At 40.5% G+C, this 26,601-nt stretch overlaps 1 protein-coding gene across 16 annotated transcripts in view; it reads right to left on the bottom strand.

Annotated features, from left to right (window-relative positions):
* NCKAP5 (NCK associated protein 5) overlaps nucleotides 1-26,601 on the bottom strand; it is a 768,088-nt gene that overhangs the window by 128,096 nt on the left and 613,391 nt on the right. For 12 of the 16 annotated variants that reach the window (XM_077320257.1, XM_077320242.1, XM_077320245.1 and 9 more), the window contains 4 exons: nucleotides 15,863-15,973; nucleotides 9,462-9,653; nucleotides 2,406-6,172; nucleotides 1,075-1,252 (listed from right to left, as the gene is read on the bottom strand). In XM_077320257.1, the coding sequence (XP_077176372.1) occupies nucleotides 1,075-1,252; nucleotides 2,406-6,172; nucleotides 9,462-9,653; nucleotides 15,863-15,973 (4,248 nt within the window). The remainder of the gene's footprint in view (nucleotides 1-1,074; nucleotides 1,253-2,405; nucleotides 6,173-9,461; nucleotides 9,654-15,862; nucleotides 15,974-26,601) is intronic. The other 4 variants (XM_077320247.1, XM_077320249.1, XM_077320250.1 and 1 more) reach the window with 2 other exon arrangements.

The following is a 26,601-nucleotide window of genomic DNA, read 5'->3' as shown; positions in this document are numbered from 1 at the left end:
CTCATTCCTTTCAGTGACATTACAAGGGCAGACTAAGATATGCTTATAATTTGTGGTTTTATAATGCAGGGGACATCTACATTTTCAAAGAAAAGATGATACTATAGAAGCTACAGGCCCTGAAAAGGGGACTTTAAAAATGGAAAAGTTTTCTTAATGCACATACATGCAGAATACAGTTTCAGGTCATTTTTAAACAAATGACCTTGCATATCCTCTAGTAAAGTCTTTATTTACCTGGCATTTGCCGGCATTTGAAAGTAAGCCTTAAACTTAACACTCAGACATTGATACTAAGGTTTTCTCTATCTTCTGCAGATCCCTGGATTACTTGGATGTAATCTTTAAGATTAGGGGGAACAGCTCTGGATGCAGTGTGGATGGCTGCAGAACATGCAGGAAATCAGCAAACTTGGGTGATCTCTTGGGGGAGCAAAAGGGACCACTTATCATGTAAGGACACCTTTGGATCTATTATTACTATTGTTATTATTTATTCAGATGTATAAATCCACCCCCACTGTGATGTCTTGGGGCGGTGTACATCTAGGCTGTATGGATACCGAACAGAAAGAATAAAACTTCCTACTGTTTTTTAAAAAGATATCAAAGAAAGACATCCCCTGAGTTTAAAAAGATCATTCTATGAATTCTGAACAGATATTCTCCTTTCAGACATGCCACCACTTTCCTCAAGTGGAGAAGGAATATGAAGCAGGGCTTGGATTCCAGAGCACAACATGCTTAATATAAGGATAGGTAGTGATCTAAGATAGGCAAATGGTGGGGGTTAGTTAAAGAAGAGTATTTTCACATGCCATGACTACAGGGATGACGATTTCTTCAATTTTGAGCAGAAAGTACATTAACATCATTGGATAGTCAAACTGGACCACCACCTCTTAACATAATGCATCACACCACTACTGCAAGTATATTTCTACTATATACAGGCACCTGCCTTGCCATTGAAGAAGAAGAAGAAGAAGAAGAAGAAGAAGAAGAGGTGGTTCAACAGCATGGAATGAAGTCAGTGCCGAAGGGCAGAATACCTAAGTGCAACACAGAACTTACCAGTGTCTCATTTGGTATTTCCATATCAGCCTTTGTTTTGCTGTTTTTCTTTTGGCTTCCTTGAGTGCTGATAGAGTTGGTGGGCAGAGAAGAGCCCTGGGAACTGCCCTTCAAAACCCTCCTGCAGGAAACATTATTCGATCCACTCTCTGTCTGCTGGGCGGCTTTCTTATCAACTCTGCAGGCAGAAAGTGATTCCTCTGATAAATTACATTGCCCTCCTTCAGTCACTCTACTTCCCCAATTCTTTTAATGTTAAGCATAACCTCTCGGTATCTTTTTCCCTGTAGACCTCTAAGTGATAAATGTTTCTAACTAGCCATGATCAAATCTGTCACTTGCCATTTCACATACTGTATCAATTTAATCTTTCACATATAATGATTTGTTTTAAATTCTCAATGATTACGGGGCAAATTGGGAAAGAGTGTTAAGCCATTGCCAAGTGCCTTTGTGGCCTAAAGTTAAGGTAGCCATAAAAGTAATCAATCCGCGCTAGTTATCCAGTACATATTTACTAACAAGCGTCAGAGGTATTCGGATACATAAAAATAAAACACTACACATTTTCTATTGCATGCCATTTGCCTATTTTGTTTTTGAAGGACTTGCTATGATTTAAATTGAATCATCTTTACTAATCCTTAATGTTACTTGTCTGATGAAGGGAGATTTGACTCTTAAAAGCTTATGTCCCCAAAATCTTGTTGGTCTCCAAGGTGCTACTGGACTGGAATTTAAATGACAGGAGCAGGAACAGATGGTCAGAACAGTCACGTGATATAGCTCATTTTGTGATTCTATCATTTCAGACTGTGGGCCAGGGGTAGTCATACTGTGGCCCTCCAGATGTCCATGGACTACAATTCCCATAAGCCCCTGCCAGCAAACACTGGCAAGGGCTTATGGGAATTGTAGTCCATGGACATCTGGAGGGCCGCAGTTTGACTACCCCTGCGCAGTGCATTTCCGAACATACTTTCTATCCTGGGGCCAGAATCCAAAAGAAGCACAAGTGAACTCTGTTGATGGAGAAGGATGTGGTAAGGAAGGAGAGTGTGTCCATTTTTCCTGGAACAACTGGCTTCCTGTTGCTTACTTACTGCAAATGGATTTTTTAGCGGAGGGAGTTTTCTGTGCTGTGACAAAAGATGCATTAAGAGATGCTGTTTGGAGAGAGAAAGAGAAAATAAACCCTGTCCTTTTGTCAACACACAAGGAACCTACTTGGTCAAAGTATATGGTGTAGATAAATAAGTAACTAAAACTGGATTCTCAAGGGAATCTTAATATCAGTAATGGTGTGAATCTACACCCCCAACAGGCCTTACCTGTGTAAAAGCTCTTTCATAAAATTGTCTTTTCCTGAGGTAGCCAAGCCATTCTTCTGTTCACAGCTAGTCTGGTTCAGACTGCTTTGTGTGGGTTTGGCTATCTTCTTCCCTCTTGGAATACTATCTAAAATACTGGCATTCAGACTCTTCTTATTGAGCTCATTTTCTGCTTTGCAGTACAGTTCCGTTTTCTTTTTGTCTTTCCTTTTTTCTGATTTTGCTTGCTTACTTCCAAACCCAGAACTTTTTGCTTCTTTCTTATCCATCTTTACTTTGGAAATATCTGCTTTCCTCCCGCTCAGGGCTGGGAGTTTACTTTTACGAAATCCAAACCAGTTAGCGATAGACGGCCCTCCACTCTTTTGCTTTGTCTCAGTAGTAGGAGATTTGCTTTGCCCTTGTCCTTTTTGCATATTTTCTTGGATGCACAGCATAACTTTCTCTTCTATTGTAGGCTGTGGCACCTTCTCAGAGGCCTCAGGCCCCTTTAAGCAGGCTTCTTGCAAAACCGTCTTGCTTCCTTCATGTTTATGAAGGCACGGGGCACTGTTGGGATTTTTCTGAAGTGGCAGAATTTGTTCCGATGAAATACTGGTTGATGACTCCAATAGTATTTCTGCTTGTGTGACACATTTTTTGCTTACCGGTTGATGTTTGGAAATCTCACTGCCCTTTTCATCATCAGCGCATCTTTTCTGGACATTCGTCTGAGATGGTGATTTGTTGGCCTCGTTTGCTGAAATGTTATAAAATAAATCTTCCTTTAGAGATGTCTGAAATGACTGTTTGCTTGGGCTACCTACCTGGCTACTGCAACTACTCGTGCTTCCATATGAACTCTGTCTAGAGTAGGTTACCTGTGGAACTTTTGTAGTGTTTGAAGCTGTATCTGATGCCACCGTTGATCCTGAAAAATGCTTCACTTGAAAGCCCTCTGCGCTAGAGGTCTGCCTGGTTAAAGAATTTCCTCGTTCAGATGTATTGGTGATAATTTGTGTCCGTACCTTTCCGAGCCCCTCTACCGAAGACATAGGCGATTTTTCTCCTGTGTGAATACTGAAACTTTGACTACGAGCCTTCGCTCCATTCATCCCAAGAGCCGGCTTCAAGTATGTTTTATTACCAGAAGAAACAGATTTTTTAACTAGTTTGTTCTCTAAGCTATCTCCTCTGTCTGCTGAGTTGAAGGTCTCAGGTGAAACAGAAGCAACAACATATGTGCCAAGTTCCTTAGCAGAATTTTCTTTTGTTTCAGTCTCTGCAGAAGGACTCCTTAAGTCAGTATCTGCTGTCTCTAAGGTGGCTTGTGACACAGATTTCACCTCTCTACCAGAACTTACACAGCTTTTAGAGGCTGCATTCATATTATCTTTTTCTTGCTTTCCTGGTATGGTACAACTCTTTCTGAGGAGATGAGGAGATTTTATGAGTAATTTAAGTCCAGCAGGGAGATGGGGCTTCAGCCCTTTGTCTGGCATGGTTCCAGCATCACTGTCCTGAGAAAACAATGATAACGGGGAGTGACTAATCTGAGGAGGCGAAGGCTCACCCATCATTGCTGTGTGACAATCTGATGATATAGGGAAACTGCTCACAATCTTATGTTTCTGAGATGTTCCAATGTCCTTAAACAATGACCCATTTTTCAGTAGATTTATATCTTGTGACGTGCATGCTGAGAGGACATCCTTGGAATGATAAAGTTCCTGATTGCTGCAGAGTATAGTCTGGTTTGATGGTTTGGAAGAAATCTTCTTTGAAGCTATTTTTGGAGTGCCTTGGGCCATTCCAGGGGAGTGCTCAGACAGGCCTTTGCTTTGTGTAATTATTTCCCCTCTCTCATGAACGTGGTTTACTTCAGCTTTGGCTGCTGTAGGAAGTTTGCTGGTTTGCATGTCATGTGTAGTGATACTATGAAAAACACACTTTGATGTTCCTTTCAGTGGTGACAACTTAACTACATTTTTTGCTGTTCCAATAGGGGAATTTAGCTCTGTCTTTCCAGATTTAGGTGGTGAATATGGCTCACGGTTTAGTCTTATCAGCAGAGATGTGGACCTGCTGGGAGGGGCAGGGGGAGATCTAGATCTAATTTCTGCAGGAGGGAAATCACAATTAACATCTCTAGTTGGAAGTTCTCCACAATCAATGTCCTCTAGAAAAGGCTGAGGCAATGGAGATTCTTGTTGTTCATTCTTGGACCAAACTGTTCTGCTAAAGAGTTTAGAATTTTCTGGAGGGTAGTTTAAGAACCTTGGGATGTCCAAACCTTGTGAATCAGGATTCTGAATTGGGCTTTGTGTCTTTCTAAATGTCAAACATTTTACAGGGGACAGGGGCGATTTCTCCCAGGTTATAGGGCAATGTGAAGAGTTTCCAGAAAAGTCTTCACTCATTGTTACTTTTGTTTTATGTGGTGAAAATTTACTTCTGCTGGGTATTTTAGTCAACTTTTGTTTTTGATTAATACCTGCTTGTATACAAGAAGGAGAGATGGCCTTGGAAGAAATACTGTTAACTGGAATCACTAGCTTTTGCTGTGCAATAATCTGAAACATGGGTCTCTCAAAATGTACACAAGATTCATTGCTGCAGGTGGTAGGAACAACTGCATGTTCATTTTCTGTGTTATACTGGGGAATCTCTCTGCGAGCTTCATTGTCAGGTGTTTGCAAAGTGCTGCAGTTCTGAGCATCAGTCCTTTTTTGCAAATGTGATATTCCCTGAGGTAAACTTTCAGTGTATTCTCTGTTGGGCCCAGTGTATGGGTGGTTTATTGACAGTTCATTTCTAGTTACAGTGACAACTCCAGTTTGATGCGAGCTGAATTCAATTGGTTTTCCATCTTCAGCATCAAAAATAACAGTAACACATTCCTCCGAGGAAGTCTTCTTTATAACTTTTTGTTGCTTAATGAAACTGCATGCCTTGGGCTTAATGTCTGAGGGAGGGGGTACCTGTTTTTCTTCCTTTGCAGAAATTAGCTGGGCATTTTCTGTCTTTACCAGCCCATTGGCATTTTCTGCATGCTTGACAACAAAGGGAATTAATGATAAATCTGATGGGCTTTTCTCATCACTACTTTCTATATGTAATTCATCCAAGATCTCATTGTCATCAGTATCTGAGAGGTGTAAATTAAGGTCCCTCCAGCCCACATTAGCAAGAATTTTATCTATCTCTAACACAGGCAGCTCTGCATTTGCGCTTGATTTTGCCTCTGACTGAAATTCATTGACAAAACTAGTCAGTTTTTCAGGCCTTTCCTTTGAATTAAAACAAGAGCCTCTTTCTGGTAAATGTCCTCTATCAGGCTCCCAACCAAATAGGCTGTCAGAAACACTGTGAGTTAATTTATTACAGTAGTGCCTAGAGTCTTTGCTTGGTATTTCATACAGCAGTGCTAAAGAGGAAGACTCCTCATCGGGATCCTCATGTGAATCTGAATCATATGTGAAGGTTTTCTGGTGTTCCATGCAAATGGTGTCCATTTCCTCTGGCATGCAAGTTGCCTCTTCTTTATGAGTGCTGCACTTAATTCCAGGGGAATAGATTCCTTCATTAGAATCCATGCAGTCTTTGTACCCCCATTTGGAAATGGCGGAAGGTGGCTCAAGAAATATTTTTCGTCTTTGTAGCTTCTTCAGCCCTTCCAAAATGTGGTTTTCCTTGATTCGGGTTGGAGGTAGATCTTCAGCAGGACTAGAAAGGTTGCTGGGGAGCGAGGAACCGATGCTTATTCTTTTATCCCAATTGACTGAGGACTGTTTTTATGGAAAAACATAGACATTTTGATTATTATCATGTCATTATGTATAAAAACTTTTAGTAGATATTAAATAACCTCTTAGGAGATAAAAATATAAATTTTAATCACAATGTTAAAGAAAGGTCGTTTTTATCCTGTTCCCCCATGTTTGTCAAAGAGGGAGCTTTGTATCTCTTTCACAAACATATTTCCTTTGGGGGAAGGGGGTGGTTTCCTTCATACCAATGAAGAATTATGTCCCACCCTAAACAGACAGTTTTATATTTTAGAGTTCAAGAAGGTGAATCACCACACTGCTATCAGGATTAATCACAGAAATCTGTCCTTTTATATGGTATATCAGGATTTCAACCTGACTGCTTGATTACAACATCTTAATTCTGATTTGCTACAGAGAACATAATGGAAAAAGAAGACACACATTGGAAAAATTGTTTACCTTTGCTAATTGCATAAATCCAAGACTTCATATTTAAGATGGGTAAATCACAAAGGTGCACATAGCAGGCAAAGATAATACAAAAACAACGAAATTGAGCAAAGGAAATAGAAACGATTCTGAGAGCATTGCTGAGGTGGAGGGATTGGGATGTGCTTCCTTCATTATACCTCTGGCTGTAAAACTCCATAAACATGGCTACATATAGAAATCTTCGAAACCCTTTGGTTAGACTCACATTTTTTCTTTAGGTAAAGGTAAAGGTATCCCCTGTGCAAGCACCAAGTCATGTCTGACCCTTGGGGTGACGCCCTCCAGCGTTTTCATGGCAGACTCAATATTGGGTGGTTTGCCAGTGCCTTCCCCAGTCATTACCGTTTACCCCCCAGCAAGCTGGGTACTCATTTTACCGACCTTGGAAGGATGGAAGGCTGAGTCAACCCTGAGCCGACTGCAGGGATTGAACTCCCAGCCTCATGGGCAAAGCTTTCAGACTGCATGACTGCTTCCTTACCACTCTGCGCCACAAGAGGCTCAAGTTTCTTTAGGTACAACCTAAAATAAATATGTTGTTGTTAGGTGCGAAGTCGTGTCTGACCCATCGCGACCCCATGGAAATGATCCTCCAGGCCTTCCTGTCCTCTACCATTCCCCGGAGTCCATTTAAGTTTGTACCTACTGCTTCAGTGACTCCATCCAGCCACCTCATTCTCTGTCGTCCCCTTCTTCTTTTGCCCTCAATTGCTCCCAGCATTAGGCTCTTCTCCAGGGAGTCCTTCTCATGAGGTGGCCAAAGTATTTGAGTTTCATCTTCAGGATCTGGCCTTCTAAGGAGCAGTCAGGGCTGATCTCCTCTAGGACTGACCGGTTTGTTCGCCTTGCAGTCCAAGGGACTCGCAAGAGTCTTCTCCAGCACTAGAGTTCAAAAGCCTAAATTCTTTGACGCTCAGCCTTACTTATGGTCCACCTTTCGCAGCCATACATTGCAACTGGGAAGACCATAACCTTGACTAAACGCACTTTTGTTGGCAGGGTGATGTCTCTGCTTTTTAGGATGCTGTCTAGATTTGCCATAGCTTTCCTCCCCAGGAGCAAGCGTCTTCTAATTTCTTTGCTGCAGTCCCCATCTGCAGTGATCTTGGAGCCCAGGAAAATAAAATCTGTCACTATCTCCATTTCTTCCCCATCTATTTGCCAGGAATTGAGAGGGCCGGATGCCATGATCTTTGTTTTCTTGATGTTAAGTTTCAAGCCAACTTTTGCACTCTCCTCCTTCACCCGCATCAACAGGCTCTTTAGTTCCTCTTCACTTTCTGCCATTAGAGTGGTATCATCTGCATATCTGAGGTTGTTGATATTTCTCCCTGCAATCTTGATACCAATTTGTGACTCCTCTAATCCCGCCTTTCTCATGATGTGCTCCGCATACAAGTTAAATAGGCAAGGCGACAGTATACAGCCTTGCCGAACTCCCTTCTCAATTTTGAACCAATCAGTGATTCCATGTTCAGTTCTCACTGTTGCTTCTTGACCTGCATATAAGTTTCTCAAGAGACAAATAAGATGCTCTGGTATTCCCATCTCTTTAAGAACTTGCCACAATTTGTTGTGCTCCACACAATCAAAGGCTTTAGCATAGTCAATGAAGCAGAAGTAGATGTTCTTCTGGAACTCCCTAGCTTTTTCCATGATCCAGTGTATGTTGGCAATTTGATGTCTAGTTCCTCTGCCTCTTCAAAATCCTGCCTGTACTTCTGGAAGTTCTCGGTCCACATATTGCTGGACCCTAGCTTGTAAAATTTTGAGCATAACTTTGCTAGCATGAGAAATGAGTGCAATGGTGCGGTAGTTTGAACATTCTTTGGCATTGCCCTTCTTTGGGATTGGAATATAAACTGACCTTTTCCAATCCTGTGGCTATTGTTGAGTTTTCCAAATTTGCTGGCTGGAGAAGGAAATGGCAAACCACTCCAGTATCTTTGCCATGAAAACTCAATGGACAAGTTCAAAAGGCAGAAAATAAATATAGAACTTTACTTATATAAAATTCAACTAGTAATGTCATAAGAGTATAAATCTCTTGCTTTCTACCATGCCATTGTTTGCCTAGCTAACCCAATAGCTGCCACCAGAGGCACTGTGATGATACTTCCCCTGGGGAACATAGCTGTACAGCCCTTGCAAAATTCTGCTACAGATGGAGAAGGAGTTAAGGGCAGAAATGTGACAATCCAGTGAAATACAAATCAGACACCTAATTATTTGAACAGCACAAGTGAAACTGTAGAGTATTTTTTCTTACATTAGAAGTTTTGGTGAAAATCTAGGCTGTGGTCTGTATAGACCAGTAGCCATCAACACTGGATCTTATGAATTGGATCCAAACAATCCCGAATTCTGTTCATTTATGGAGTTCTATTTGTAGGAATGATCCTGCTCATCTCCTTCTACAATGCTTGCATGCCACTTAGAAAGCCGCTCCTGAGATCTGGCAGACCTTCAGAAACAGCACTGGAAACAGTGCAGGGAAAGGGGCTGCATCTTGAGTCAGTATAAACTGCAGAAATGCCCATGTACTCTTGAATAAACTTTCTGCGTGCACAAAGTGATCTTTTGTGTTAGCCCAAAGTTGAGAAACAGTTTTTCTGTACTTGGAGCAGTTGTCAAGTGGAAAGCATGATGTGCTTTATCGCTGTCCCAAATATGGTAGGATCCCAGAACAAAATGTTCCAGTCCTTATCTTTCTCTTTTCTTCACAGGTTCTGTGGTCAAGCTATTAAGAGATACAGTTCAGATATTGCAACCTACTCAACTAATCTTCTTCCTAGCAAAAGACTGACCCTACCTTTTTATTGCATGTCCTTCCATCATTCCAAGTGCAGGAAGAACCGCTGGAATATTCACTGCAGGCACTTGACAGAGAGAGCTCACTGCTGCTGCAGCTGCTTCGAGGATAAACTCGGTTGGGCCCTGTCAGATTTAATTGACTCTGGCATTTCAGGGCAGGCACTCCCGATTTCATATTCTGCTGGCCTTCCTAAACAATGAAAAGAGAGGAAACTATTTTAAAGGGTTAAGAAACAGAAGTATTGAATGCATCTTTATATTCAGCCAAATAAGCACAGCCCACCTTTGCTGCTCATGCAGATACAAATCCAGTGTAATTGGTGAATTGATATTAAAACCACAATGCTCATACCTCATTATAAGATTAAAACATATAACTACTTCCTAGTTATTACCTTCTCTCTGTTTTTGTTTTTAAATTATGCGCACCAAGCTGGCCTTTCAGTGACAGCCTATGTGAAATATGCTGTGTTTATTAGCAATGTGCTCCAGAAAGATACTGAAAACAAAGTTAAACCAGTACAAGAACATCTTGACAACTGCTTTATATCCCCACAATGTAACAGATGAGGCCCTACAAAGTGGACAAGGTAAATTAATTTAGTGTCCCAACCAGAATGTCTGTGGAGAATGGAATCTCTCCATTACAGTCTAATTTTGGTTTCCTATCTAGTACAAAGCTTTGTCTAAGAAACTCTGATGCAGGGCCATCCATCTTGGTGTCACCATCTGACAGATGAAGCCTTCCGCTTATGCTATTTATTGACACTTTATGGCTGCCTTTAGTACTTGTGTAGTTATCGGGCTTCTCCAAATGCAATCTCAGCTACTGTGACTAAATGCCAGCTCTGAGGGAAAGAATATTGAAGAACAGTGAGTGGTGCTTTAGTTATAATATTAAACCTTTGCAGGAGGTGCAGGAGGGCTTAATTTCTTAAGCAGGCCAGACATTTCTAAAACGTTCAGAGTTGGCATGAATATGGCATTTCTATGAAGCACTTTTGTCTAATAAACAGAAACCTGACACAAGTTGTCAATAAGGTTATATTTGCGTTCATTGTTCCAGTGCATTTCATTTATCTCAAAACCAGTACTCATAAACAGTAAACAAGCACAGCAGAGTTTTTATTCAGTTTAATGTAGGTGGGTGCTGATACTTTTCTGTCCCATTAAGATCCTAACAGACCTCATTCACAGCCTTTAATGCAATCAAATGAACACATGCAGCTTTCTTGAAAGCAAGTTTTTGCTATTCACTGCAACAGAAAAGCTCCTATGAAAGGAATGAGAAAGTCCTTACAAGCAGCAAAGCTCAGGAAAGCCACCAAAGGGTCCCATCAGGCATCTGTTCCTTCCATATCACCCAGATCCCACCCAGGTATAGTCTGAAAATGCGACACAGGGCTTGAGTAACTCTATGGGCTCCCAGGATAACTGTTATCTTGGTAGTTCTACCTCCTGGTAAGCAGAGGAAATTTCTGTGTGCATTATCTGTACCATGACATAAAGGACTAAGTAGATGTGATGAATGATGATCAGAGCCTCAAGGGCCAGGCATTATATTGTTGCCTACAGGAAGGGAACACTCAGAATGTCCTTTGAATTTCCATTTTCAAAGAAAACTCTGGAAAAACTGCAGGTATGGGCCTTAAGATTGTAGATACCAGACTGGTATGTATAAATACACATCAAAGCCAAGAAGGAGAGATGGTTGAAAATAGATAATAATGACTGCCACAGGAACTCGATTCAAGTTAATGGGATAATACAACAAAGTCAAAAAAAACCTGAGCCGCCGGGCCCAAGACTGAAAGCATGTGAGGAAATGAATTGTGACATTTTTAAATAGCTGGTTGGACACTGAGATGACAAGAGTGAGTCTGGAGGAAGACTCATGATGAAGCATTGAGGACATCTTACAGAATGTTTATGAAAGTCTGAGATGGCGGTGAAATCAGTAAAGCACAACTTTTACTCAAATTCCATCATGTCTGTGAATTCACACCCAGCACAGTTGTTTAGGATAGTCTGGTCATTCACTGCCTAGGAGGAAGGGCACCAAAACAATAGACAATTGGAAATCAGTTGTGAGGCATTTGCAAGCTACTCTGCGGATGAAATCTCAGCAATCCGCCATGACCCCCCCCACCAACCTTAGACAAAGAAAGCGAACCAGAGGCCCCCTTGGCAGCCTCTAGAAGGAACATTAAACAACTTCAGATTGCTTATCATGATAGAAGTGGACAGGATGCTAGCTTCAGTAAGGCCAACCACATGCCCACTTATACCCTGTCCTTCATGGGTACCCAAAATGGCTGACAAGAGAACAGGAACCCCCCGCTGGTAATCAACCTCTCCCTCTCAACAGGAAAATTCCCAGAGCGGCTAAAAGAGGCAGTGATGCGTCCATTTCTGAAGAAGCTGTCACTGGATCTATGGGAACTTGCCAACTACTGACCTGTCTTGCAACTAGCATTTCTGAGGGGAAAGGTAGAAAGGGCTGCTGTAGCCCAAATGTCAGTATTCCTGGGTGAAGTTTCAGTCCTAGATCTGTCCCAGTCTGGTTTCTGGCATAGCCATGGGGTGGAAACACTGCTGGCCACCCTGACATATGACCACCACTACCAGCTGGATCAAGGCAAGTCAGCATTACTCGTACTACTTGAACCTTACAGCAGCGTTTAACCTAGTCATCCATGAGCTCCTAGCTTGCCACTTTGCTGACACCGGAATATTTTTATTTCATTTATTTATTTTTAAATTTATACCCCGCCTCACTTGACAATGTTGCCTTGAGGTCAGCCCTCCAATGGCTGATCTCTTTTCTCCAAGGCCGTGGACAGAGGGTAGCAATTGGAGAGATACAATCAAACTGTTGCAAAATAACTTGCTGAGTTCTGCAAGGAGAGGTCTTCCCTCCAATCTTATTCAACATCTTCATGTATTCTCTTGCCCAACTGGTGGAGGTTCAGGCTTGGGTGCTATCAGTATGCATATGAAACCCAGCTCTTCCTCCTGATGGATGCCTGCCCGAATTCACCCCCAGAATCTTTTGGCCAGATGCCTGGAAGCAGTAATGGGGTGGCTCAAGCAGAGTCGTCTGAAGCTCAGCCCTTCAAATACAGAGGTCCTATGGCTTGGCAGGAAGGGTCCCTTCCCTCAGACATTATGCTTAACTTAGGAAGTGTAACTGCCCAACCTGGACAGCATGCAGCTGTCAATGGCTCATTCCGCCAGAAATTTGGGTGTGATCCTAGATATTGGTATAGTTACCTGAACATGCTATGATTGATGTTAAAATTGTTGATACAGTTACCAAATTTATCTAGAAGGAACATAAAAATAGAGTCCAATAGCTCCCTTAACATAACACCATGCTACTTCAGACCAACATGGCTACCCACTTGAATCTATCTTTTACTATGTTACTCATCTAACATTTTCAGCCGCTATGGAGGGTGGTATATAAATGCGAATAAACAAACAAATATGCACACAGACACTGTTATCACTTGGTGAGTCGGTATAAACCCTGTCTTCCATTCCCACATTTGGAAAATCCCACATTGAGTCTACATGTTGAGCAATGATAAATGCTGCAATTAGCAGGCACAGTTAGAAATGGCTTCCTTTTTTGGTCTTGACTCATAATTAGATTGGGTACATCAATCTGAACTGAGCTGGCTATCCCAGGCTAGCCTGATCTTATTAGATCTTGGAAGCCAAGCAAGATTGGACATGGTTAGTACTTGGGTGGAAGACCATCAGGGATGTCCAGGGTTGCTATGCAGAGGCAGGCAATGACAAACCACCTCAGAACATCTTGCCTTGAAAAACCTACATAATTGCTATAAGTTGGCTGCTACTTTATGGTACTTCAAATATGCAAACCAATCTATGAAGCTAAAAATGGTATATTTTTTTGGAGCCTAATTTTCTTGGAGCCTAATTCTAAATCTTGGTATAGGTTCACAAACTGCTCTGCTTCAACATCTCCCTCAAAACACTTCATCCAATTCCACTCCCAAATTCATTGATGGATAGGCAGCAACTCTTTCCTACACTTTATCGTGGTGCCTGATGTTTTGGCAGAGTTCCAATGTGCAGGGTAAACCAGCGTATAAGAAACCTTTCCCAGAGTGCATCTGCTGCACTGGACACTGTACCAAGGGGAGAAGAAAAAGGAAACAGAGGCAGAAAGAGAAAAAGATTTACTGTCTTCCATCTATCAACTGTCTGTTTGGCCAGTCATATGGCACTATTAGTATCAGCCCACCGAGGGGCAACTATCACTGATGGACAGGTAAAGTTGATTTTGGTTGAAATGGAGATGGGAAAAGAAAAAGGGGTAAGAGGGAGGAAGAGGATTCCTTTTCAGATTGTAGGGACAATCTAAACTTGGGTATTAGCCATTCAAACCTGTATTCTGAGATAAGCCAATGCAAACATTGATAGTATCTCTAGTAATTGCTCATATATACTATAAAGGAGTCCTGAAGAAAGCCTGCCAACATCCTCAGTACTTGAACTGATGAACCCTGTTGTGTTGATTCTGCTGCCCCAATTCCAGTTTCCCTCCAGATTTACAACCTGTGAACATCAGGTTCTAGAAATGCAGCCCTGCCCCACTAATGCCCCTGTGCATTTATTCAGTAAGTAAAAGGATTCAGTCAAGGAAATTTAGAAACAAGAGACTTCCTACACATTGCAGTCTGTCCTGTGTAGTCCATGGAAAGGGACAGTGTAGAACAATCATTTTAAAAGGGTGGGATAAAAATGATATGCATAGAATTTGGACTGTACTACTTATGGCTGCAGAATGCTGGTTCTGGCCTGCAGTCATGCACAAACCATAGTTCACTGGCTTAGATGATAGAAAAAAAAACATCATGAAAGGAAGGGGCAAGAATCAAAGTGTGCAATGAGAGAAGGAGGTATCCAAGGTTCTCCAAATAATAACAAACCATGGTTTGTTGTTACATCTGGAGTAGTTGGAAGGGTCCTAGTTCAACCCCCTGTTCAATGCAGCATCAGCCTAAAGCATCCAAGATAAGTAGCATTCATGCTGGCACTGAAAGCCTATTGCTGCACATTTATTAAAGTTAAGCTGCAGCCCTCTTCACACAAATGTGGAAAATGAGTTCTGCATCGCAGGGATAGTGCCTGAGAGCCAGAAAACTTTTTAAAAATGGGGTTTAGATTCTCAAGAAGCCATATACAGAACACTTCAATCCCATTCCACACATTTGGTCAGTTCAGTTTTGTACTTTTAGAATTTTTTAAAAAACCCTAGCATCTAGATAAATAACTAAGTACGGAAAGGTAATATGCAAATATTAGGGACAGGTGAGGAAAACATCATCTATTTTTCATGTATCAGTAGATTTCTTCCTGAAATGTAGTTCTTTTATTGTAGCTGACTACCTCCCATGGCATCCTAATGGTTTCTTCAAATTTCCTTTAAAATATATCCAAGATTACCCTTGTGGTGCATTAATTACATACATTTAACTTGTTCAGTGGCATTAATTTGCATTTCATGACTGGATTTTTTTTTTCTAATCACGGGTTTTAAACCATCAGCTTTAATATAATCAGAGCACAAAAGCTGGCTAGAAGATTATCATTTAAACATATAATTGTTAATAGGAAGGAAAGACAATTGTCTGAATCAAACTATTGCCATGCTAAAAACTGCACAGTTACAATAACCTAACCTGAAGGCTAAATTACAGATTGCATGGTAAATCATTAACGTCCTTTTGAACCTCTGAAACAATGGCTGTTTTTTACTTAGATATGTATTATCATACCATAGCAAATCACATTTTTGTTGACTCTCTTGCAGCTTAACATAAAAGGTACAGAAGGGGTTTTTTTTGTTCCCATTTGCTTTAATTTTATCATTATATAATGTCTTTGTTTTTCAGAGCTACATTTTGCTTTTTCAATGAAACATGAAAGCCATACTAGTTAAGGTTCTGCCAAATAAGCACAAAGCTAAGCCCATCTCAAAAGAAAAAAAAATTGCAGAGCCCATGAATTTTTAAAAGTTCATACATAATATATCATAAAACTAGGATGAATAATACGGTGTACTGGTTTTAATAAAAAGCTCCTTGACCATTCCTCAGAAAGTTTGAGATGTAATCAATACCCCCAAAAGGTATCTTGGGGACACTGCCGAGATTTATGCCTTATTGCAAAGAGTGGCACTTTTTTACTTCCCATCTCAGCTAGGGACAAGATAGTGAACTTCAGGAAAGAGAAGAAAATATTGTTCTCTCTCCTTCCACTACCATTCAGTTCAAGGATGAATATTGGTTGTCCCATTAAATCATATTTCATAGAGAGGTAAAACTATACTAAATGAAGAAATCAAATCCAAGGAAAACTCACATGAACGTGAACATGAACATCAGCACTTTGCGATGGTAGCAAACTTCTGTTCGTTTCTTCCTCAGAAAGTAAGTCCCCAGATGACAGATCTAAGATGCATGAATGAAGTTTCTGGGGGGGAAATAATGGAATGACCAAAGCATAAACATCTGACAAGTACGCAGAAGATCAGCAAGTCTGAAAAACCCAACCACTGCAGATAAATTGCAAGTGGGGAAAAGGATCCCTAAGGTAAAAGAATTTTTGTCCTAATTTCTCTGTGTATTGAGTCCAGGGCTTGCAGTATAAAGAGGAGCTGATTATTCATGAAAGAGCAAGGGCAGTTTTTCCAGCTTATGATAGTTTATCACTGATCGCTGCTTTAGATACAATGATGACAAATTAATACAAGTGCAAATGCATTTGTCTACAGAGATTGGCACTGGTGCTTAACATAAGAAAAAAGATATTAACATTTAGTATACCATCAACTATATTTTTAGTTAGCACTTATTACAGCCTTCATAATTTAAAAAAAAAACTCCAAGTCTGAACAGTGTTGATCTTGCACAGCCCTCCCCTGCACACATTTAACTCAAAGTCATTAATGTCATCTGTTAGGAACAATTAATGTGAACAGAAAATAATTGCATCAGGGAGGTAGGGACTCAGAGGATTTTGTGCATTAATATTCACACACTGTTCAATTACATACTCAATTCTTTCAGTTTTGATTGGAAGGAGTGCTAAACTGGTGCCACTTCCCTCATATAAATCTGTCTACTAATTATCAAGACTTTATGTGAGCATTAAACCTGGTGTATTTTAATTGTAAATACAATAACTTTCACAATTTATGTAAATAATAGCTCTTTGACAGATAACTTTAAAAGATCCTAAACCAGGCAATATATGCCATGTAGCAGGTCATATAACAATGAGTGTGTATAATCTGCCCTTAGTAACTGAGTAAACATTCTGTGTGGAGAAAATCTCAATTGTGCAGTCAGAATAAATCATGCAAACTAAGCATATTTGCATACCTTGCTCATTTTGTATAATTTATTTTACTTATTCTGCTCTTGAGAAATAGGCAAAGAAATAAGTGAGGCAATGAAGCACCACTCTAGTAACAGAGGATCTTTCACAAGGCGTATTCCATACACCTTGACGCCTAACTTTGCCAACCTGAAGGGCTAAATGCTTGCTTTTTAAAACAAGACTCAGGAAACTGTTTGGTGCCCAGATACTACCACTTTCTATGGGTTTTTAAAACATAATTGTAATTATCAAAATTCACAGTCCTACATACACCTTTTCCTGATATATTCAACTAAGGTAAAGGTAAAAGGTATCCCCTGTGCAAACACCAGGTCATGTCTGACCCTTGGGGTGACGCCCTCTAGCGTTTTCATGGCAAACTCAATAAGGGGTGGTTTGTCAGTGTCTTCCCCAGTCATTACCGCTTACCCCCCCCCCCAAGCAAGCTGGGTACTGGTGTGTGCAATATTTTCCTCTCGGTATTTTTCAATGCGGGCATATTGGAACCAGAAAAATTAAAAAACAGGATTCCCACAAAAGCCCAGATCCCATTACCAGTAAAGTATTTGGGTCCTGTTTCCATCACCCCCCCCCCAAATCCTGAATTTTTTTTGGGGGGAGGGGTTCCAATAAACTTGAATTGAAAAACACTAAAGGAAAAACAGCAGTGGCAAAGCCACTAAAAATCAGTGAAAGCCTGATGGTTCCTTGAAAATGGACTGACCAAAAGAGCTTGTCAAGCAGCCAATCTGACAGAACTCTTCCCGGAGGCTCAGATTGGGCTCTGTTAGGGAGCCTAGTTTAAACTGGACTGCTCAACAAAGGCTGCCAAATAGCTGATCCTGCAGGGAGAACTCACCCAGCAGGCTATGCTGGGCAGCACAGTTTAGACTGACTGCCCAACAGAGCCCACTCAGGAGCTGATCCTGCAGGATGAGCTTTCCTCGCAGACTCTGCTTGAGCTCTGCAAGGCAGCATGGTTTTGCCAGTAATTCCTGAATATATCCTGAATTTTGGGAAGGATTTTTTCCCCTTCTCCTCCTGAAAAATACTGATAAGGTGATTTGGGGGTATATTTTCAGTTGGGTAAACCCAAATGCATACCCCTAATACTCAATTGTCTTCAAAACAGTTAAAAACCCACAATATGTGATCCACTGAGATAACTTTGTTGTGCATCCACTAGCTGACAAAGAATGACAATGACAGTCACAATGGCAGCAAGATTACCTCATCTCCAAACCGCCTATCACTCCAAAACCGTGTGCCAGGAATCTCAGAGAACACAATCTTAATGAATCATAGCCAAGGTTTTCATTGCTACAGGAAGACATGGGCTGTCACTATGCTGTAACGCAAATTTGGAATCCTCAAGTACAGCCGCAATGGAAGATGTTTTAGAAGGGCAGCAGTATTACCCACATCAAAGCAGTCTGTACAAGATGGCCACCACATTTGCTCTTTCAGCCACACCCTAGCACTATCATAGAATATGTTCCTTTGCATGCAGTTTTCTTGTATTCATATTCCAGGTTGCTAAATGCTAACTGGCTTCTGTTCAATACCAATTAAAGATTTAAACGTCACCAGCTATTAATCTTGAAGACTATTTTACAGGAGTTCACATTAGTCCAATTTCTATTAGTTGCTTTTTTAAGGGGCATCACCCTGTTCCAGCCAAACTGTATCCAACATATAGAAGTTGGCATGGGCATGAAATGACATATATTGTTCTTATAGTATTGAAATTTGTAAAATGTAATAAATCAGTTGTATACACACCTTGAGGATGTTTAAAATTTTTCATCTCCAAAGAGATGGAGCACTCAGAACAATTACCATATTTATAATGTCCAGAAGGACGATTTCTATTTGACTGGTTATGATGAAAATCAGAGTGAATTAATGTCTCTAATGTTCCTAGTTTTCCTAAACTGTTTTTTTGCAGATGGTGATAAACTAAAAGCATTTTTTCATGGACTAATACAACTCATGATAACATTAAGTCTTCTTTTCACTAGAGTAGGACAGTTCTTCCATTTTTAGATACAGAAGTACATAGGAATAATAGGAATGAATTGTCTCTGACGATTGTGAAACAATAGATTTAAAAAATCACCATTGCACTTTACATCACTCCATTCAACTCATTTAGGTTATAATCTCCCACATGGACAATTTTAAAGATTAAAATGTAATTCAATAAGGATAGAAGATTATTATAAAGAATACAATAGATTAGAAAAACAAGTTTTGAATTAAGGATATCCCCACAGAGTGATACAGCATGCAAATAATCAAGCCCAGTTGGTTTGTAGAAGTACCCTTTTCAGTGATAAATGAGACAAAATACACACATTTAGCCAATTAAATTAAACAAATTATAAATAAACATTGGCATGTGATTGCAAATTTGCCAGGATGCAATAATCAACCACTTATTGGATTTAGGAACATTAGAGACATTAATTCAATCTGATTTTTCATAATAATCAGTCTAATAGAAACTGTCCTTCTGAACGAAATCATCATCATCATTGCCCACCCTTCCTGGCAGGCTCAGGGCAGGTGACAACAATATAAAATATACCCTCCCACATACACAATTTATCCAGTTTAAATTATTAAAAGCTGCCTCCTTGGTCAGGTGTTTTGGGGACAGATAGGATGTTAGTAGCATCGCCTGGTGTAGATGGTAAAATGCCAGCTGGGTACCCTGGTGACCTGAAACTCCACTGAAAGGGAGACATCCAGGATCACACCCATATTCCTATATAGGATTATTATTATTATTATTATTATTATTATTATTATTATTATTATTATTATTATTATTATTATTATTATTATTATTATTATTATTATTATTTAATTTTTAGACCGCCCTTCTCCAATAGGTCTCAGGGCAGTTTACAACATAAATAGTTAAATAGTTAAATAGTTACATTAGTCAATAGATATTACAGATTCTAGACATTTCTGACCATATTTTCTTTAACACACCATAGCATAAATATAAATGCCTTGGAATTTTTTCATTCAATATGTTTTTCATTGTGGTGTAACAATATTTATTATCTAGTCATTTGGGAGATGTTAACCTCATACATGCAACCTTTTAGCATGTGTTCGACCAGGGATCATATTATCTATATACTTTTGATGATGTAATTTTAAATCAGATAGGTTTTGGGACTTGGTATACTAATGCCCAATGAAGAAACTAGGGTGAGAAGCAAAAACCTTTATTCAGATAGCTGTAGAACACGCAAACTGCTGGGTATAACCAGGAAAAGGCAGAAGCCCTGTTTGCAGACAAGTAATAGCATTTATCATTTTGTATTACATGATATTTCCATTTCTTCTCCTGTTCACTTCCTACAAAGTCTCCCAGCTTCATCCCTTGAAAATCTCTTGGGGATGTGTATGAAAGTGATATCACCCTTTACTGTTTGTCTTCATACCTCCTGCCCCTGAGTTAGGTAAGAAAATTATGTATCAGCCTAACTTAAACTACTGTTTCAAGATCTAAGTATCTTGCAGCTGCTGGAAGAAACTGGAAAGGACAAAACAAAATATTGGAGCCTTGCTAGCTACGTATTTTATAAGGTAGACTTAGATGCACTGAAACCTTTAGCAATACACTTAATAAGAAAAAAATACTAATTTCTTGAAAATAAAGCAATTACGTACCTTAAAACTAAATTCCTGACCATACTTCCAATGGAATGGTGAAACCTGCTTTTGCTAAGCTAAGACAGTCCTTCTAACATATGTATTCCAGGATCAACCATACAGTTACTATTCCTGTCCTATGAGACAAATGGCATACAGGAGATTTTGTTTTTTATAATACTAATACATGGGCTATCTGTGGTGAAGAATCCTTCCACTTTTACAAAATAGCACAAGAAAACTGATGTCTTCAAAATACAGGTGTTCCTGCTGTTCGTAATATTTTTGCTGTCTACACAAATATCTGTTTTCCTTGTAAGACATATACACTCTCTCCCTACTTTTGCTTTCCCCCTATATCTGGGAGATTCTGCACTGGGTCAGAGGAGGATAGAAAAAAATGCTAAAATAAGTTGCCTCCTAAACTCAGAGGAGACTGTTCCATTTTGTCATAGGTACATTTAGACTTAAGGTTCTGGTTATTACCTTTAAGGCCATACACGGTTTGGGCACAGTGTACCTGAGGGATTGCCTCTCTGCCTACACCCCCCAAAGAGCCTTACGCTCTGCCACCTCCAACTTCCTGGTGCTCTCTGGCCCCAGGAAAGCTTGCTTGACCTCAACCAGGGACAGAGCTTTCTCCATCCTGGCCCCCATCTGGTGGAATGAACTCCCAGAGGAGATTAGGGCCCTAACAGATCCCAAACAGTTCCGCAGGGCCTGCAAAAGGGAGCTCCTCTGCCAGGCACTTGGTTGAGATCAACCTGAACCATCAATCCCCATGAGCCCTTCCCCTATGCTTCCTCCTATGGCAACCAAAGCAGATCTGTCCAACCCAATGAGCTATAAATATGCATTGATTTAATGTTCTATCATATTATTCAGAACTACGGAAAGGTCACACTGTGAAATAAGATTATACACACACACACCACTAGTCATACTAAATCCATACAAAAATGGATTTAGGAATCAAAAACAGACTATTAGCTCATATCTATTGTGATAGGATCCACTTGTTCCTCAGAGTTTATCCTGACCTTCTGAAGGAACTTCTTTGTGAAAATAACTTGCAAATTTTATATCATAACAATATTGCTACTGGTCCCTTCTTTCCTACAGTCTAAATAAGGTGTGCAAGACAGAAAGTCAATGAAGGCAACATGACTTGTGGTAACAAGGATGAATAAGGGGAAACAATTAGAACAGATGAGGTGAAGTAAGCTTTGAGATGAGGAAGTCTGAAAACAGAACAGGATGTTCAGCTGCTCTAGTCACAGGAAAGCCAGCTGGAAAGCCAGAACATTTATGCATAAGCAAAGATTACGAGGTTCAAGAGCAGGGGCGTTAAAAGAGGCTGATATTTTTACACTTAAAAAAGATTCTGAGATGGGATACTGTTGTAATTTATGCTCTCTTCATCCCCCCTCCTCCATATATACCTTTTTTCTGTTACAGAAATATAAGAACATAAGAAGATCCCTGTTGGATCAAACCAAGGGTCTATCTAGTTCAGCATCTGGTCTCACAAAGTGGCCAACCAGTTCTTCTGGACAGTCAACAACAGGGCATAGAAGCTGAGCTTCTCCTCATGTTGCCTCTTGGCTCTGGGTTTTGAAGGCTTAGTGCCTCTGAATGTGGAGTTTCCCCTCAATCACCGTGGCCAGTAGACACTGATAGACTTATCCTTCATGAATCTACCTAATCCCCTTTGATAGTTGCTTATTCTTGTAGCAATCCGCTGGCAACAAATTCCACATTTTAATCACTCTCTGTGTAACGTAGTTTTTCTTTTTGTCTGTCTGCAACCGACTTTCCATCAGCTTCAGTCAATGCCCTCTAAATTCTAGTGTTTTGGGAAAGGAAGAAAAATTTCTCATTGTCCATTCTCTCCATCCCATGCATAATTTTCTAAACCTTTATCCTTTCTCTTTTCTAATCTGAGGGACAGCTTTTCTTAATATGTTCCCTAAAGAGTGCTGCAATTATCTAACACTAACCAGCTGAGGGACCCTGGCCCCAAGGAAGTATGCTTTACCTCAGCCAGACCTAAGGCCTTCTTGGCCCTGGCTCCCACCCAGTGTAATGATCGCCTGGGGGAGATCAGGGCTCTTAGCAAATAAATCCACAGGGCCTGCAAGACAAAGCTCTTCCATCAGGCTTACGGTTGAGACCTGCGGAAAGTACACCTAAAACATTTGACTGGGCCTCCCTCTGCCCCCCACCCCACCCCACAAGAACTGCCTCCTCATATTATTGAACCACCCACTATCAAGAATCTAATATCTAGCAGTGCTTATATTTTGTTTTTCTGGTTTTAACATGTTAATTTTAAACTATTAATATATTTCACTATTTTATTCTAACCAAAGTTTTAAATCCATGTCCTAACCACACTGAGATGAGTAGTCTGAGAGGGGCAGTATAAAAGTTGAAATAATAAATATTGGAAGGTATTTTGCCTATGGGAAATCACTCTATCACAAGTTTCTTTTCAATGGTTAATGTTGAACAACTGGAGGCAGTTTCCAACTATTTATATATGCCAACTGCACATAAAATTCTATTAAGTACAATTATATTAATTATATCAATTGGCCAATCACTTCTTTTTTAACCATTTTTTGGCATCACCAGTTTAATTTAATTTACAAAGATGGCAAATGCTTCATGTGACATAGTCTGACGTAAAACCTTCATGTCTCTTTCCAAAGCATTCAAACAACAGGACATCAACCACCCCCTTTGGTATATGAATTATACAGTAGAAATAATGCAGACAAAAGGTATTGTGAGTAACTTCAGTCTAGAACACAGATAAGCCAAGCACAAAGTAGCAATGGGTGTCTTTCTTAGACTCTTTGTCTCTGATGTTTTGAATAGTTTCCATGTATACGTGTTATATTTTTATCTTAGTAATTCCTTAAAAGGCAGCTACCATAGTGGAACACTATGAAAATAGGGATATATCTTTTCTGTACCTAAACACAAGGGAGATGACTACAGGAAATTAGGGAAGGAAGTTATGTATTTGTAGGCAGACTGGAAGCCTCAAAAAGTCTACTGGCATCTCTTAAAAATTAATTCATTTTAAGATAGCAATAACTACTACCCTATATGGTATACTGAACAAGCACTGTATGACCAGAAATCTAAAGTCCAATGGCACCTTTAAGACCAACAAAGTTTTATTCAAGGTATGAGCTTTCATGTGCATGCACACTTCCTCAGACTTGTATCTCGTATTATACCTCATTCATGTTCTCAGGGATCTTCAAACCTACACATCACAGAGTTATCTCAACAAAAACATTTATGGGTTGTACCCAAGGCAAAACCTAAACCATAACACTCCTTCTTACAATGGGACCTTACAGTTCCCAGTTCACATTAGGTGCACATCTATTCTTTGACCAATTTTTCTATATAGAGAACTCTGAGGAAGGACTTCAAAACACAATTAATAGTAAAGTGATCCTATACAACAGTGGTCCCCAACCTGCGGGCCGCGGCCCGGTGCCGGGCCGCGAAGGCCATGGCGCCGGGCCACGGCTCCCTCTCCCCGCCCCCCCCCGCAGTAAAAAACTTCCCAGGCCGCAAGCTTGCGGCCCGGGAAGCTTCTTACTGCGGGAGGGCGGGGAGAGGGAATCAGGGCCGGGCCAGGCATCGTGCGGGCGCGGCCCGATGTGCGGGCGCGGTGCGGGCGCGGCCCGATGCATGGGCGTGGCCCGCGGGTGCGGCCCGATGCGTGGGCGCGGCCCGCGGGTGCGGCCGGTCCGTGCGGGCACAGCCCGATGCCCTGCCGGTCCCCAGCCTCGGAATGGTTGGGGACCACTGCTATACAAGATGTGGGAGAATAAATTAGTACTAAGATAAGTACTAATGAGATGCATTACAGGAAATCTTCACCTAAGATTAATCTAGGGAAAATATTCAGATTGCATTGGAGCCCTTTCAAAGCTTTCAAATGTGGAAACTCTTGAGAAGGATTGATCTAGGATATGTATTCAATCAGTTCTTTTTAAATAGCTAATTGGATACCGGGTCATGGTCGGCTTGGACAATCAATGGATAAAACAGATTGGATCTGAGTAGTTAAGAATTTACAGATGTGTTTTTTCTAATTCTCATTTTGAAAACCAATTCAAGCAGAAAAACAAAACAACTCACAAAAGGCCCAAACAAAAAGGGTCAAACTTTGACGTCTGAAAAGTCTACAGATGTGCTTAGTCAATAGCCTGTCCTGAACATTAATCTCTCAAATAACCTTGCTATGAGAGAAACAACTTAGGAAATAAAATGGTATTTGCAATAAAGATTTCAATCACTGAGAGTACTCACAGACAGACCATTACTGATATTAGACTTCTGCAGTCACAGATACATTTGGCATAAGAAGTTTTAAAATTCACTCACACACATGCACTATGAGTAAGTCTGTATATATGTTTTTAAAGTATTTATTTAAATTCTTATTTTAATTACTTTTGGTGTGTGTGCAAAACTAGGGCAAAATGCATGACCACCTATGTCAAGAGTCATTTCTTGACCTGTCAAATTTTGGCTCAGGCTTTTGGCTCGAGCCAACTTACCAAAGGGTCCTCTTTGGGAAATTAATATCACAATGACTTGCAATTGCAAGAGAGGTTAGGGATGAGAGAGTCAGATACTGGTGCAAGTGAGATCATGGGCCTGGGAGCTTCAAGGTCAGAGACGCCGAGGGAGTTTCATACTCACATTCCATCTCATAAGCACAAGGAACCCTGGGTATGGGTAAGTTGCTTTACTGTGAATATTGGCTAGCTGCAGAAATACATGATCTGAATGGACAAACAACATCAGGCCATCTGCAGGCGTCTAGCTTAAAGGAGGATCATGCATCCCAGTTCCGATCCTTCTGTTTAGGCCTTACTTCCTTGCCATTCTTTTCATTGGGCCTTGTGCTGCTGGAACACCTCCTTCTAGAGATTTTGGATTTTAGATTGACTTTGTACTGTCTGTTTGACCAGGCCCAAATTAGGAGTCTCAGGCCATGGATGAGAACCTGTACAAAAGAGAACCTCCACTTGTCCAGAGAAGGAACCAGGCTGCTAGTGATTAAAATTTAAAAAGTGGCCATTAGGTTTTTAAACTAAATCTTGGAGGAAGCCTGATAGGAGACGGAATGTTTCTAGTTTGGGTTGGCTAATCTCTAAAAGATAAAGGAACAGGTGTTACTGTTCTAAAGGGAAATGAATGAGGACTGGCCAGTAAGAGGGTGACAGGCAATGCTGACTGCCCGACAAAATCTAGAGGTCACAGGAAGACAGTTGCAGGCCTAATGTATCTGGGAAATTATCATCTTTGTATACAAATGCTAGAAGTGTCTGAGGTAAACTGAGGGGACTGGAACACTTACTATTCCATTTAGATAAGACCACAGACATCGTGGTCATTTCAGAAACGTGGTGGGCTGAGGATAATCAGTATGATACACTGATTCCAAGATATAAATTATATCAGAAGGCTAGGGAAGGAAGGGTTAGAGGTGGAGTGGCTCTGCAGAGCGTATACAGTCCAGTAAAATTGAGAATCTAAGAAATATATTTGCTTACAGAAACTCTATGGTGGAAATAGTATGCCCATAAGGAAACTTTACTCTTGGAGTTTGTTATCACCCACCAGATCAAAAGTTAGAGGAATATTAGAAAACAGCAAAAGAATTAGGAAAGCAGCTAGATGAAATAGCTGTCATAATAGGTAATTTTTAACTATTCACACATTCATTGAGTCTATATGTGTTCAAGACAGGAGAAAGAGAATGGGTTTCTGCATACTCTCAATGACTGTGCCATGGAACAGATGGTCACAGAACCTACTTGGGAGGAGGGAATCCTGGATTAGGTCCTAAGTAATGCTCAGGACCTAGTGAGAGATATGAACATGACAGCACCAATTGGGAACAGTGACCAAAAAACTATTAGATTTAGTAGTTATATAAATAGGGAACTATTCCAAAAGACCAACACAACCACATTTAACTTTAGAAGGGGTAACCTCTCCAA

Source organism: Paroedura picta, chromosome 2 (genome assembly GCF_049243985.1).
Source record: "Paroedura picta isolate Pp20150507F chromosome 2, Ppicta_v3.0, whole genome shotgun sequence".
In the NCBI taxonomy this organism is placed as follows: Eukaryota; Metazoa; Chordata; class Lepidosauria; order Squamata; family Gekkonidae; genus Paroedura; species Paroedura picta.
The sequence above is the reverse complement of the archived record's forward strand: the minus strand, read 5'-3'. Positions and strand labels throughout refer to the sequence as shown.